Raw genomic sequence first — 15,168 nt, forward strand, 5'->3', positions numbered from 1 at the left:
ATGAAACTTACTGATCATGAGGAACATGCATTTTCAGCTGTTTGTTTTGCCAAATTAAGCAGCTCCTCAGGAAAAAATAAAATAAAATAAAATAAAATAAAATAAAATAAAATAAAATAAAATAAGTCATTCATTACTTTCCAAGAAACATGAGGTGAATCCCCCAAAATCAAAGGCAGTACTTTGGCAACTGTCCCTTAACAAGGAAGACAAACTGAGTGTTTTAACTGCACTCAGGGCCCGATCCATTTCTCAGACAGAAGCACCAGGCTAAACTGCTTTACAAAAACCTCACTTCTCTCCCTTTCACAAGTTACTGATCAAGACGAAAGGACAATGAAGAGCTCTGGTGACTACTACTAAAATGACCTGTATTCAACAATACAGAACAGTAGAAGTTCAGTCATTGCACAAGCTTTGTAGAACTACTATAGATCTTGGGAGGAGAAAAATAGACTGCTTATGGAGAAATAGCACTACAAGAACAAAGCACGTGGCTTTCTCTTTTCATGCCATTTAAATTCTTACGAAACACAATTTGAAAACATTAGAAATTAGAAACATTAGAAAACGGTTTCCTAATTTACACTGTCCATCCACCAGCATTTAAAATATTAATGCCTACTGCAGTTATCTTTATGCTTTGCTAATAGCAAAGACCACAACTCCGTACTTTTTCAAAAGTCAACAGTATTTGTTAGTAGTATATACTGTCATTTATTTGTATTTCATGGAACAAAAGTCATGGACCTACATTTCTTCAGCCAGAGCACAAATGCATAAGTTACCCATACACAATGAAAATGTATAAATGAGGTGTTCATTAATGCAGTGCTGAAACTACAAGGTTTATTGTGCTACAAGTGCAATACCTTTTAGATAAGCAAACAGCTCATAGCCATAAGCATTACCTGTCCTTTGTACTTATCTGATGAGCAGATATTTATTTTAACCATTAAACATCTGAAGATTTAATCTAAAATAAGATATTCAATGCTTGTCTTATCAGCCACTCAGCATTTGTTCATGCCCAAAGGTGAGAATAAGATCAACCTTTCTGTGCTAACAACCACTGTGGAATTGAGTGCACCCTCAGCAATTTGCTGACGACACCAAGCTGAGTGGTGCGGTTGATGCAGTGGAAGGAAGGGATGCCATGCAGAAGGACCTCAACAGGCTGGAAAGGTGGGCCCGAGTGAACCTAACGAGGTTCAACACGGCAAAGTGCAAGGTTTTGCACTTGGGCTGGAGGAATCCCAGGCATCCATACAGACTAGAAGGAGCGGTCCTTGAGAGCAGCCCTGCAGAGAAGACCTGGGGGTCCTGATGGATGAAAAGCTTAGCACGAGCCAGCAGTGTGCCCTTGCATCTCGGAAAGTAAATGGGATCCTAGGCTCCATCAGAAGAGGGTTGGCCAGCAGGGACAGGGAGGTGATTGTCCCCCTCTACTCTGCTCTTGTGAGGCCCCATCTGCAGTACTGCATCCAGGTCTGGAGCCCCCAGTGCAGGAAAGACTGGGAGCTGTTGGAGAGGGTCCAGAGGAGAGCCACAAAGATGATCAGGGGACTGGAGCACCTCCCCTACGAAGACACTGAGGGAGCTGGGCTTGTTCAGCCTGGAGAAAAGAAGGCTGTGGGTTGACCTCATTGCAGCCTTTCAATACCTAAAGGGAGCCTACAAACAGGAGGGGAATCAACTCTTTGAAAGGGTTGATAACTGCAGGACAAGGGGAAATGGTTTTAAGTTGAGGGAGGGAAGTTTTAGGTTGGATGTCAGAGGGAAGTTCTTTACAGAGAGAGTGGTGAGGTGCTGGCACAGGCTGCCCAGAGAGCCTGTGGATGCCCCATCCCTGGAGGTGTTCAAGGCCAGGTTGGATGGGGCCCTGGGCAGCCTGGTCTGGTATGAAATGGGGAGGTTGGATGCTCTGCATGTGGCAAGGGGGTTGGAGATTCATGATCCTTGAGGTCCCTTCCAACCCTGGCCATCCTGTGATTCTGTGGAAGATGTGCCTAAGAAGAGGCACAGACACAGTACCTTGTCTCAGTTTCCAGCAGAATCAACACCTACAGGTGAACAGCCAAGAAGAAAAGCTGAAAAAAAAATGGGAGAAACTGGACTGACTGGACAAAAGGACTTGATATCAGAAAAAAAGTACAGAAGAGATAGAATTAGCTAAGCAGAGACTAAAAGAGAAGGGAAAGAGGGAAGAAATAAAGAGATACATTAAGGTCTAATATTCTTCCAAGGTTAGACTGGAAAACCAAACCAGATGACAGAAAATCCCAAAATACCAGGATAGGCCAAGGTGAACAAGCAGGAAGAGTCACCTCTGCCATACAGAGCAAGGATTCTCAAGCTACATGAACACAAACCACAGCCCACTACTGAGCTCAAAGAGGACGCCGCCAACTGACAACACGCAATACTGCTGATATTAATAACTCATTTCCCAAAGCACATTTTTCCACAACCAAACTCAAGACTCTAGAATCATCGTTCTGCATTTGCAAGTATCTCTGAAATACTACACCAGGATGTCTCATCTTCCTTTGAGTTACAATTTTATCAGGTCCAACATGTAAGTCACACTCTAAATAGACTTCTCCAGCCCAGCCTACCCAAGACCTACCCAGGTCTAAGATAGTGATTTTTTAATTTGAAGTGTGTTCTTCAATCCTATGAACATACATTCAGAACATGTTAAAAGGATGTTAACCCTATGCATTTCCAAGATTTTGTTACCTCAGTAACACTCTTTTGTCTCTTCACCCATTGAGGCCTTTTAGAGTCCAATGCAGTTTTATATGCTGCTGTCCCAAATTTGTATCCAGGATTATGAGGATTTTACATATTCTGTATATTAACATACCCCTACCACACCTACACAAAACCTCAGAGTGAGTATCTGGAGTGGCACTATCTCCAATACTGGTTCTGGCTGTGGCACAAAGCATGCTACCTACGTCCGGTTCAACAGAAAATTTGTGATTATTTTGTCATATTTACCTCCATACGCAGAGTATTACAAAGCAAACAAAGTGGAACTGTGTTCATCGATGCCATCCTTTCATATCATACAATCTGCAGAAAATGGAGAACTGTATTGAAATGAAATCATCACGTATTCAGTCACTAACAGATAAGCAATAACAAGCATGTTCTTGACTCAGTGAGCTGGGATTTAGCTGCCAAATCCCAATCAACACTAATTGGATTGTCCTTGACTTCAGAATACACCACAGGCACCAAAGGAATAGTTTATTTCAACAGACTCGTATAACTGGAATATAAGCTCCAGAACACCAAACAGAAGAAAAATAATCTCAGCAATAGAGTTCATCAATAGAAATAATTACTTTCACTGTACAAGCAATGAGCTGCAAGATCTTACGCTACTGCTCAAGAGTAAATTAAGAGATGACTCAGAGGAGGGCTTCCTAACTAGCAGTATATATTTGTAAGATGCAACTTTCACTGGTGTTATCGAAGTTGAGAAGTGAATCTACTGCTTCTTATCTGGAAATGATTTCCACGGTGACTCTGGTTTCCCTTCATTTTTTTACTTCATAAGAATCAGTAGGCGGAGAGGTGGTTGGTATTTTAAAGTCACGTCAGTGAACTACAACAGCAGAATAATTATCTACCCCAGTGTTGTGAGACAAGACTATTATGCTTGTGACGCTGGAGGAGTTAAATATCACTCTCATTGTCCCCCACTGAAAAATATGCTTGCAGTTATAGAAAGGCAGTGCTTAAACAGTATTTGGACTTGCATAACAAACTGTTTTTCACAAACACGCTGCATGAAAAGCGTCTTTTTGTTAGATAATCCACAATGTTAATCCAGGACAGAAAAGGAGAGAGTTTCGTTATTGCCATTTAGTCTTGAAATATCTCCAAAGAAAGTTAATTCCATCGACTGAATCTACATCCTTATGTTTTAGAGGGAAACAAAGATAATTTATACCATAAACATTCCAGAAAAGGTCTAGATATAAATGGAAAGGTTGAAAATAATATTATTGCTATGGCTGTGATGGAGGCAAGACCAAGTGAGTAAAGAAGTTCAAATGCAAGATTAATTAGCAGAGGTTCAAAGGAAAGAAAAGTTATGCTGAGTCATGCCATTTTTTTTCTGAAATGCTAGTGGATCTATAATTCAAAACAAGAGTCCAACTTTTTAGTTATATATCAGAATAGGCTGAATAGATTCAGTAAAGAAATGCTACCAGAAAAAAAAAATGAGCTTTTTCCCTGCAAGTAGTTTTTCATGTTAGCTTTATCTCACAATTAAAAAAAGAAAGAAAGAAAGAAAGAAAAGGCAGCCACATGTAACGGGAAAGTGCTTTTCTCATTGCATTTCACTATAGTGTAGTGGAGACTGAAAGTAGGACTGAAAGAATAACCCAAGCAAAAACAAAGTCACAAGATACAATTTCTTACACTAGAGCAACTGATTTGCTTAAGAAATGTTTAGGGCACTCACATCCTTCCTTCTTCAGTCATATCCCACTACAGTAACCTCCTACCAACACAAAGACATGCACACATCTGCATTCCAACTCAGTTCCAATAGCACACTTGATGCTTCACTGAAGTACAATTACAAAAAGAATTTGTTTGCCCCAGAATGGAAGAACCTAGTTTTCATGGTCCTTTTCCCACTCGGAGATTGGCACGTTCAGATCAAGACTGCACTTGAACCAAATTAAGTCCCAACACAGGTAAGAAAGCCACTGATGCCCTTATTTTTCTACTTCTTCTGTTTTACAAAGACTGCATAACAAGATCCCAAGAAATCATCCCCTCCTTAAATACGTGCTAACCCACAAGAATGCCCAACTATGAATATACAATACCCCTCAAAATCTTAGCATATTAGCATGAAAGGAATATTCCCTCAGGGGAAGTAAGTCTGCCTACAGGAAAAAAAAAGTCACCAAACTGATGACTCTGTTTAGGAATTTATCCCACTCTATCAGTAACCACTTGTCTACTTTCAAAATCCACTAAGATAGGAGACGACGCAAGACACGAAATGCTTCCCTGAAAAGTTGATAAAAATTATAACAGGAACACCCACAACAGAGCCTACACATTAAATCAGCATTTATCAGTTATGACAACAGGCAAATAAAACTGCTATACTTTTACAAGCCTCGCACCTTCTGTCATACACACTATAATTACATACAGCAAGGACAAAAAGCACAGGCTCTCTTCCTACTGCGACCAAGTCTCACAGAAAACATTTTCTCCCACTCTCTCACAGGATTTCACAGCTAACTGCTGAGTACACAACAGCTTCCTATATCAAAACCACTATGGGTGTGCAGGCAGAATAAACAAATTCAGTATTTAGTTTTCTCTTCTTTAACCTTACCTTCCAGCTCCTGAGCAAAGAAGATAAAACATTGGCTCTTTTACCTTTTTCATGTAGCACCACATGTAAACTCAAGCGATAAATTTATGACTATGGTTTTTACCAGCAAAAACAAGACCAAACTAAACAGAAGGGCATTTTCTCATGCCCTTCTGTGATTTCTGCAAACATCTGTATTCTTCCTAAATTCCATCCAACTCTGTTATGCAAACATATTAATTGGGAATTTTTGGTGAAACACTTCAAACTCCATGGAGAAAGAAAATGGATATACGGTCACATCTTCCAGATCTTGTCTTGCTTTTAATCCAGGGCTGACATTTTCTAGCACCTCTCTTCCCTTCAAACAGCCTTCTGTAAATGCCTTCACTGTCAAGTTACATAACAGCTTTATATTGAGCATACGTTGGAGACAAATGTCATTATCTACCTTAGCAAAGGTCCAGGTGAATGCAAAGTAAACACAGTAAAGCGATCGACCTTGGTGTATCACTGAAATCCCTCACATCACCACTGTTAAAATCAGTAGGAAAGATTTACTAAACACAGTTTCTCCAGCTCTGTCAAGACACTGAAGAAAAAGCTGCGACAGCAGCTACTGCCATCCAATTCTTTGCAGCGTTTCCAAATGCATTCTTGAAATACACAGCAGCAACTGGCTGATTTTCATGGTGAAAGATACAAAGTAGTTTTTAAATGGAAACATTGTCAACTGTGTCTGAAACAGATAGAAACCTAGATGAAATAGATCACGTTTTGTGGAAAAGATTTGTCCTTAACTTTCTGTGTGCCTGGAAGCCTACCGACTATTGGGTGGTAGATGGCAAAGCTCATTCTGCACTCGAGATGAATCTCTGTGCATCTTGACAGACCTGAATAATCTGCCTGTGACCAGACCTGCTCTAAGGCAACCAGTGCTTCTTCCAAAGTAAGGAAGCTGAGGTACCTGGCTGTCAGCTTTGTGCTCAGGGTCCCACGACAATTCAAGTTGATCAAAATTCAGGCTGACTTATACTCCTCCTTTATGCTGATCCTGCACTCCTTGTTACCCTGGTGAGCCAACTCAGTTAAAAAAATGAAATAAAATAGAAGAATAACCCAGACACAAAAGGGAAAAAAACAGGCAAAATATCTAGCAAAACGGCTCTTTTTGACAGGTCGGCATTCTAAAGCACGTCATCAGAAGGCCCAACAGTGTTAACAAATGAAGGTAAGATTTAACACAACAGGGATGGCAACACTAGGATTGCAGTAATAACAATTTACGTGGATGCAGAGGATAATAGAAATGAACTTCAGAATGTTTGAGACATGGATCCTCACAGGATACTCCTTTCAGTTTATCTGAAGAAAAAAGAAATTCTTCTATTGTTTAGGATAGGGACTGTTAACATCAAAATCAAAGTTCTCCTGCAACAGGAAAACATAGAAACATGCTCCTAAACTGCACGAGATATTTCAGTAAGTATAGTGAATGTTTTTGAATAAAGCCAGATAATCTATCCAAGAAAGCAGTATCCCTTCACTGCATTTTCAGAGTACTGCAGATACTGGCAGATGTAAATGAGTGTTCAGTGCACACGAAGTTGGGACAGATGACGGCTGCTATAGAAAGACAGACAGCAGAGGAAGGAGAGCTTTTTTGGCATAGCAGTTGTTAATATAAACATCCTTCCTTATTAAATTCAAGTGCATATTATCCAAACTGCTGCTGCCATACAGGTCGAGGAAGAAAGAAGGATTTTTGTTTGCTTGCTTATACAAAGACATTCCCGAGATTATCCCTGAAAAACAGTGTAAGATGTAATCATACTCAACATTCAAATCAAGTGCATTCAAACAGGGCCAGAACACTGCAAAAGATATGAGGGGAGGAAAGAAAAACAAAAACAAAACTTCAGAGCTTCACAGGTAATAAGTCTAGAATCCATGAAATGCTTCCCTCTGCTTTTTCATGAACAAGGAAGCATAAACGCATCAAGTAAACTATGCATTCAAAAGAAAAAATAAAGGTCAGTACTCCATGTATTATGGGCCTGCACGTGGGGGTAAAGGAATTTGGAAAACAGTGCATGCCTAGTCTCCAATAGAACGTTGTTTCTTCAAGCATTTTTAGTACAAAGCATTAAAGTAACAAGAAGTAATCTACATAATGAAGTCTAAATAGTTACTTTCTAAGCATGAACTTTTAAAATTAAGATTCTGGAGTTATGTTTGGATACCTACAACTTCATACAAAGGAGCAATTGTAATAATCTTAATGAAACAATTTATGCACAGGAAGCTAAACACATGCTTAAAGGCTACAGATGAAAACGTTTTACAAACATGAGGCTTCCCAATGTAATTTGCAACTTTATATCACACAGTGGCTACATCAGATCAGTCATAACCTTTAGGAAGGCAGCTTGCTTGCTTTGTCTCCAACTTGTAAGCACCCTTGGATTTTTTGGTTATTAGTTTAGACTTGGACTCTCTATTACTGCAGGGGAGAATGTTGCAAAATGCTCCCAGAGGGTGAGAGCAGACCATCTTCTTTAACAAAATTCTCCATACCAAACTTCCCATGATTTTGCCTCTACAGTTCAGACAGGTTTATTTCCAAAGTGAGCAGAGGGGAAACCAAGCCATAATTGAAGGAAGAATCATGCTGGTACAGCACAGTCGAGGAGAACCTTGGTGGAATTTTGTGAGCTACTGCATCTTTAAGGACAACTATCACACTTTCTCTAGATGTTATCGTTCCTAAAAGATGAAGAGATCTTACTCCAATAATTGATTTCCCACTACTTCACAGTGAATGAATGCAGACTCAGAGCAGTCGCGACTTCAGAGAATCACTTAGAGTAACCAACTTGTGTTTGATGCACAGCCAAATAAAATACAGGACCCTTTAAAACACTGCTTTATTGATGCTGTACATTCAAAGGATCACTTGAAGCACACAGATGCACCAGCTGACAATCAGATCATTTGCAAATCGGTTTATATACCCAGCTTGAGATGTCAAAACGTGACATTATGGTAACACAAACACAACAGAAACTACCCGCAAAACGATAACAGAAAGCACCGCTTCCCTTTCATCAAAGCAGGTAAAAACCACAACGATTTTCTAAGACAGGCACCCGTTCCTAAAGAGCGCCACAGCACTTCCCGAGCTCAGCGACGGCCCTTCTTAATTACTGGTATGCCGCACGCCCCAGTAACACGTGGCGAAAAGCCCGGCCGGCCCGCAACGTCCCTCGGAGGCTGCGTGTGCACGCGTGGTAGCGCTCAGCACAAAGCAGGCCGGGGTTAGCAGCAGTTAGAGCCGCAGCCCCGCAGGGAGCCTGGCAGGCCCGCTCCTCCGGCTCGGCGGGACGGGGCCCGCGGCTCCGCGGGGCCGCCCCGCACGTTCCGCGCTTTCCCGAAGGAGCCTCCGCAGCCGCCGGCGGGCCGAGGCCGCGAGGCGCGCCTTAACGCGGGGCTCGGCCAGGTGGGCAGCGCCGCGGCTGCCTTCCCGCCGGCAGAAGCCCGGCCCAGGGTACGGCCCCTCCGCTCCCCCGGGCCGCTCCGCCCCGCGAAGGGGCGCCGACCCCTCCCGCGCCCCGTCGGACCACAGAGCCCCGCGGGGCGAGGCCGCCCCCTCCAGCGGCGCGGCGCGTGAGGAGTCTCCTCCTCCCGCGGCTCCCGACCGGAGGCGGGAGGGGGGCCGGGGCCGGGCAGGAGCGAGGGGAGGGGGGAAGAGGCCAGGCACCGCGGAGCCCTGCGCGCGGCCACACCTACCTGTCTTCTCGTGGTCATAGCCCACCACGATGAAGTAGTCGGCCAGCCTGGCCATGGCTGCGAGGGGCGCGCCTCTGGCCTCACCACCCCTGTTGCGGCGGCGGCTCCCGGGAGGCTCAGCATCCTCCGCCGCTCGCCCGCCGCAGAAGAAGCGGCACCACCTCAGCCATGTTGGAGGCGCGGCGCGCCGTGCGCCTGCGCGCCGCCGAGCCGCTGCGCCGTGACCCCGCCGGGCTGGGCGTGGGCTGCGGGCGGCACGCGGCTACGGCCCCGCGCTGCCCTGGGCCGGGCGAGGGGCGAGCGGCAAGCGGCGGCCGCCTCAGGGCTCGGGGCTCCCGCCGCCTGCGCTTCGAAGCTTCGCCTCGCGCCCGCCCTGCTGCCCGCGGCGGGCTTTGTCCGCTCGGCGCGGCTCGAGCGCTCCGCCCGGCGAGGCGCCCACCCCCGGGCTCGGGGCTGCGCCGCGATCTACTCGGACCCTGGCGGAGCGGGCTCGCGCCGCGGCGGTGCCCCCCGAGTGCTGCCTGAAAGCAAGCGGCGGAGCGGAGCGGCTCGCCTCCCGGAGCCCGTCCCGCACTGCCGCTCCCTAGGGGGCCTTTCCCGAGAGGAGCCGCGGACGGGCTCGTGACACCGCATCTCCCGTGCTGTATAAACCCGGCGGCGAGCGCTGCCCCGGGGCTGCGGGCTCGCGCTTCCAGGAGGTTTCCTGTTTCCGTCCCGCCAGGGATGCGCGGAACATGGCGCTGCCGTGACACGGCCCCGGCGGCGTGGCGCGGCTCGCGGGCGGTGCCCGGCGGGCGCCCTTCAGGCGACAGAGGGCCGGGGTGGGATTTCGGCTGTCCCTCGCCGTGACCCCTCTGCTGCCCGCACCCGCCACCGTGCGGGGGCAAAGCGAGCCCCGAGCAGGTTCTCACGCCGTGCCCCGTCGCCGCCCGGCCTCCAGCCGGCGCTGCCTGCGGGCCTGGCGGTGCGTCGAGCGCTGAGCGGATGCCCGACTTCTATTCGTAACGCACGGACCACGCCGGCACCGTTTGGACTGTTACTCTCGAAAGCCCGGTCGGCCGGTTTGTCTCAGAGACGCGGCTGATAAATGGATGTCTGTCGGCACTAACTGGCGGACAGCCTGCCAAAACGGTACGATAAGGTCCCACGTATGTCCTGTTTGACAGCACAGAGTGAACAAACAATGCGAAGGACGTCGGTTCCACTACAGCGAGGAGCTGCTGCAGTCGTGGTGCACGTGGAAATGCAGCAAGTTCATGGAATTCGCTCCTGGCCATCCACCGTCCCGGAGGATCCAGCAAACAGTCATTAGCAGTGTCACAGAGAAGTTTGTTTGTTTCGAGCATGCAATAAGTACTCACACCTCTTATGTAGCCAAGACACCATTACAGTGCAATGCTTTGCTGATAACCCAGGCACAAATCGGTCAGGAAGCCTTGAAAACTGAGCGTTTTTACTTGTACCTCTTCAGGGAAGGGCTGCAGTCCTGGAGAACTCAGCTTCACAGCTTAATGTTCTTAAATCAGATCCCAGAAAGACACCTAATAAAAGCACCTGCTGACACTGGGAGTAAATACAAAACAAAAAAAACCATAATATGCAATGAAAACAATTAAAATATCTTTTGAGATGCATGCAATGGAGTCAATCAGTTCTTGAATTAGATAGGAGCTAGAGGGATTCCCTTTCTTGAGTGACACATTGACTTTATGGATCAGGATCCTGAAGTAATGACTGAAAGTCCCAGAGTTGCTTTCAAAGCATTCAGATTTTTTTGATTAAAGCATTCCTGAAGTGGCAAAAAAGGACTGCAAATCTTAATGAAGCCACACGTGAGTGGCTTGTCCTGCATGAAGGACAAGGATAAGGCTCAGTACAGTGGCAGTGGATGCTGCAACTGCTCAACAGCATGAAGCCAGGGCATGCAGCAGTTTAGGATAATGTTGTACATAGCTAAATCCGAAGGAACAGTTCAGAGATGCTAAGAAATTGTCTAATGGAGCTCAAACAGGACCCTAGGGTTATCGTATCTGCACCCTTAGAAAAGTTCAATGTGTAACAACAAATCTCAGTACTTAAGTCTCACTTCTGTTTTAATCCAGCCTATGACAGGAGAATATCACCTAACACTTTTCCCAAATCTGAATCAAGAAGTGTTGCTTGCCAAGTCCCTGGTACTACTAGCACCCCTGGATGGTCTTGTTCTTCATTCCACCTTGACCAAAACAACCAAAGTTTGGTCAGTCTGTAAAGCATGTCCCAAGAAGAATCACGTCTTAGGTACTGGTGACAAGAAGGGCACAGTTCTTCTGGGTCTGAGCACAGCTATCTGGCTGTGTACCTGCCTGGACTCCAATAGGATTCAATCATCCATAGCTTACTTCCTTAACTTTCCTTCGGTAGAGAGCGATCTAATACTCTTATAGGACAAATGAGGAAGTGAAACAGGCATTGTTTGCTCGCCTAAAGTCTAATGCAAAGCAAACTGAACTTTTATCCAGATCACTAAAAACAAAATTCCCTGTGTTCCAGCAGAGTAGCCTTGCTCCAACCAGGCTATGAAGGGGCTCCCAGAGCAGCTTCTGTGGGTAGCCACCAAGGCCTAGGTTCCCAGAAGGACCCAGTAGGCAGCTGCCTTATTTATCCTGGGGGAGGAACTGTGAGGCAGTAGCCCCCCAGGAAACAGAAAGCACACAAGTGACAATGTTGCACCAAAAGGATGTGAAGGTTCAGAATACCTTCTACAGTGAGCTCCTCCAGGAAATACAAAGGTCACCTTCAGCCTGCAGTCCCATCATCCAGTGTCACCCAACAGTTTTCTGGCACCTCTTGCCAGAACAGGAGAGCAGCCACGACCTCAAGCAGCTTTCCCCTATCAGTATGCATCCCACTCTCATTTAGCAGGCTTCGTTTGCTGTTGGCTCAAAACTATCAGACATAAGGCTCACCAAGATCATCACGTCTCCAGTCTGACTACTGGAGATGGAATTGTCCCTTGGCACAGATAAAGCTGACTAAGGTGCCCTAAGGTGCACCATCAGTAAGGCCTTTTTGTGTGTGGAACTTGACTGGTTTTTACACCCTTCATAGGATGCCATTCTTCTGTTAGTACCGTCTTTGTGCTCATCTCATACAGCCTGAGGTACAATCCTGTACAGTCATACTCACTGCATATGAATTCAGTAAAGTTTGAATCAACCTGAGCTGAAACATACAAAAGCACTCCCATTGGCTTCAAGTAACATTTTTTTTTTCTTCTGTAATCAGCAGAGAGTATTTGTCTCAAACTGATTTCCAGCAGATGCCCACAGATTTTAGACCTTTCCTTTTGGAATAAAACATAGCACGAATAAAATGCTGTACAAAAGAGCAACCGATCTTCAAAACCTGTTTACAGAAGCAGGTACATGCTGTGAAGTCTGTACATATGGCAACACGGAGAGGATGAATGCTGTGCCCAAGCTAATCAGTAAAGCCAGGTGTCCCTCGAGCTCGGCTTCCCCATAAGGCAGCATCTGGAGGAGAGCCGACCCTTCTGAGAAGAGCCCGGACTTGCTAAACTGTGTGCCTCAGAATAAAAAATATTTGCACGGACCGTTCTGAGTGAGTTGTGTTTTTGTTTTTGTATGATTGTTTTTTAAATGTAAATAACTCTTTTCAAAGTTATTTTTACAAAGCAGACCCCGCTGCTACCTCGCAGCACAAGTTGTCAGTGCCTACTGCTCATTTTCAAGCCGTGTAGGACCGCAAGGACTTAGGAAAGACAAAACGAGCACCCGAATGGAAGACGTGGTTTGTGTTAGCTCTGAAACCTGTACCTGCCGGAGCTCTCGCACAAGATAATCGTTTCTTGCCTGATCGTTCTGTGCCCACGTCTGCCACCACGAGAGGTTGAATGAGCTGTCTTTGTGTCACTACAATGGTATTGTAATCAGCGTGGCACTCACACGTGACTTGGATTACTGTTATTCCTAAACCAAGTAGCATTCTTTCAGCACTGTTTGCCTAAGAGTATACAAAATGCAATTCCCTTTTGGCCAAAGACTTTAATGAGGGATTTTCCAGCGTCTGGGGAAGCGTGTGGCTTTTTACTGGAACAGGAGATTTAAATTGAATCTGAGCAATGCCCGTGACACGAAATCCTGCCTTATCTTCACAAGAGTTAGATTCAGTTTCGAATCCTGCCGGTCGGGAACACGTTTGTACTCTGGAGCCTGAGCCACCTCACGAGCTCTCTAACAGCAGCCACCGCGATGTGTCGCGACGCGAGGCTCTGCCGGTGTCACCGTCCCTTTCTCGAGCACCTACACTCCCCCGTTCCTCCCTCGGAGGAAGGAGCCCAGCATCTCGCTCGGCGCATTTCCTTTTCGCAGCACTGTCCCGGGGCAGGCAGCGGGACGGCGGCTCTGTGGAGACGGGGCAGAGCCCGAGACCATCCGGCTCTCGCCGCTCGCGTTGCCCGCCGGGCAGGTGCGCCGAGGCGGCGGCTCCGGGCTCGCCCAGCGGGCGGCTCGCGGCCACGGGGGTCGAGACGGTCCGGTGGGGCCGCGAGGAGAACAGCGCAGCGAGGGGCGAGCAGCTTCCCCGCACGGGCAGGGGAGCAGGGGAGGCAGCACCTCGACCGTGCTCGAGAAAGGTTCCCTCGTCCCCTCGCGCGTACCCGTCCGGGGCTGTGTAGAAAGGCAGAGTCGAGAGCGCAGCCTCACCCGACCTCTGAAACGCTTCGCTCGCGGCGAGATGCGAGCGAAACGTCCGGCGCGCGCCAGCCGGCCCCCCGCCCGAGGCGATCTGCGGGGCTTGGCCGGCGTCGGGCCGCAGCCGCCGGGGGCATTTCCCTCGGAGCGCTGAGCCGGGGGAGGAAAGCGGGACGGCTGATGCGGGCGGCAGCACCTCCGCGAGGGCAGGGCTCCGCGCGGACGGAGCGAGGTGCAAAGGTGATAAAGGCCGGGGGGAAAAGGTCTGAGCGCTGCTCAGCGCTGCTAGAGACCCCGACCGTGCAAATATTTGCATCCCGGATTAGCTGTGGAGCGGTGAAGTCGGGGAGGTCACGTCCACAGAGATCCGCGGACTGAGGACCCGCACGCTTGCCGCCCCCCCGGGTTTGCGCCAAAGCGAGCCGCTCCCTTCGGAACGGGGCGCAGAAAGGGCTCTCTCGCCCCCGTGATCCAAAGCCCTTCAGCCTGCTATTTATCTGAATTGGCCAAGTACATAAGTACATTTTATTAGATGAAAAATGCACCCGCGTTGACTCATAAATATTATCGACGCCGGATTTGTCACCTCCGTACTTGTGTAAAGAAGGCTGACATTCATTGCAGTCGGCCGGTATAACTCGCGTTGTCCAAATATGGATTGCCGAAGCCTAGCTATCTGATGGATGTGGAAGGACCTTGACACGGACCGAGTCCGGTCCCGCACCCCATCCCCCCTGACAGAGTTAACGTGCCCGCAGTGAGGACCTGCACGGACGTGCAGGCGCCCTTCTGCAGCAGCAGTTGAAGGCACCGTCCCCAGTCAATCAGAGCGGTGGGCTTATCAGTCGCGCAAGGTATGCCACGGCTCCGAATCCACATCTGAAAGCTGGCGTTATCTCCAAAATACCCACGGGGGCGATGAAGACGATTTCCAACAATCCTCTTATTTTTACCTCGGATGAGTCGCCCCCGGCCCATGGTGAAATGCCGGGGGGGTGGGGAGGGGTAAGTGTCAAAGCGGAGTCGCCCGGGCGGGCACGCCGAGGTCCTCCCACTTCCCCCCCGGCGCTCTATAAAAGGGCGCGGAGCAGCGCAGCCCGTCAGTGGTTACTTCACACACACAAAGAAGGAGTTCTCGCTCCCCAGGAAACTGTGCAACTTCGGATCGCTACTACCAGAGCATTTGGCTCAGTGGATTATCCTCACTGCCAGGTAAGCACCTTTTTCTTAAGAGGGGAGAAAAAAAAAAAAAAAAGAAAAAAAAAAAAAAAGGAAAAGAGAAGTGAAAATCTCCAGAACTGGGCTGTGTGGAAGTTGGAAGTT

General features: G+C 47.7%; 2 protein-coding genes across 10 annotated transcripts in view; one reads left to right on the top strand and one right to left on the bottom strand.

Annotated features, from left to right (window-relative positions):
- Window positions 1-9,298, bottom strand: part of SBF2 (SET binding factor 2) — a 237,207-nt gene extending 227,909 nt beyond the window's left edge. For 7 of the 9 annotated variants that reach the window (XM_042881903.1, XM_042881905.1, XM_042881904.1 and 4 more), the window contains exon 1: window positions 9,152-9,298. In XM_042881903.1, the coding sequence (XP_042737837.1) occupies window positions 9,152-9,206 (55 nt within the window). In that variant the 5' untranslated portion in view covers window positions 9,207-9,298. The remainder of the gene's footprint in view (window positions 1-9,151) is intronic. The other 2 variants (XM_042881910.1, XM_042881908.1) reach the window with 1 other exon arrangement.
- A 5,639-nt stretch (window positions 9,299-14,937) lies between these two features.
- ADM (adrenomedullin) overlaps window positions 14,938-15,168 on the top strand; it is a 2,193-nt gene continuing 1,962 nt past the window's right edge. The window contains exon 1 of the mRNA XM_042882096.1: window positions 14,938-15,057. The gene's annotated coding sequence lies outside the window, so the exon portion shown is untranslated. The remainder of the gene's footprint in view (window positions 15,058-15,168) is intronic.

The sequence above is a fragment of the Lagopus leucura genome, unplaced genomic scaffold (assembly GCF_019238085.1).
Source record: "Lagopus leucura isolate 7727_CA_CO unplaced genomic scaffold, USGS_WTPT01 Super-Scaffold_100033, whole genome shotgun sequence".
NCBI classification, from domain to species: domain Eukaryota; kingdom Metazoa; phylum Chordata; class Aves; order Galliformes; family Phasianidae; genus Lagopus; species Lagopus leucura.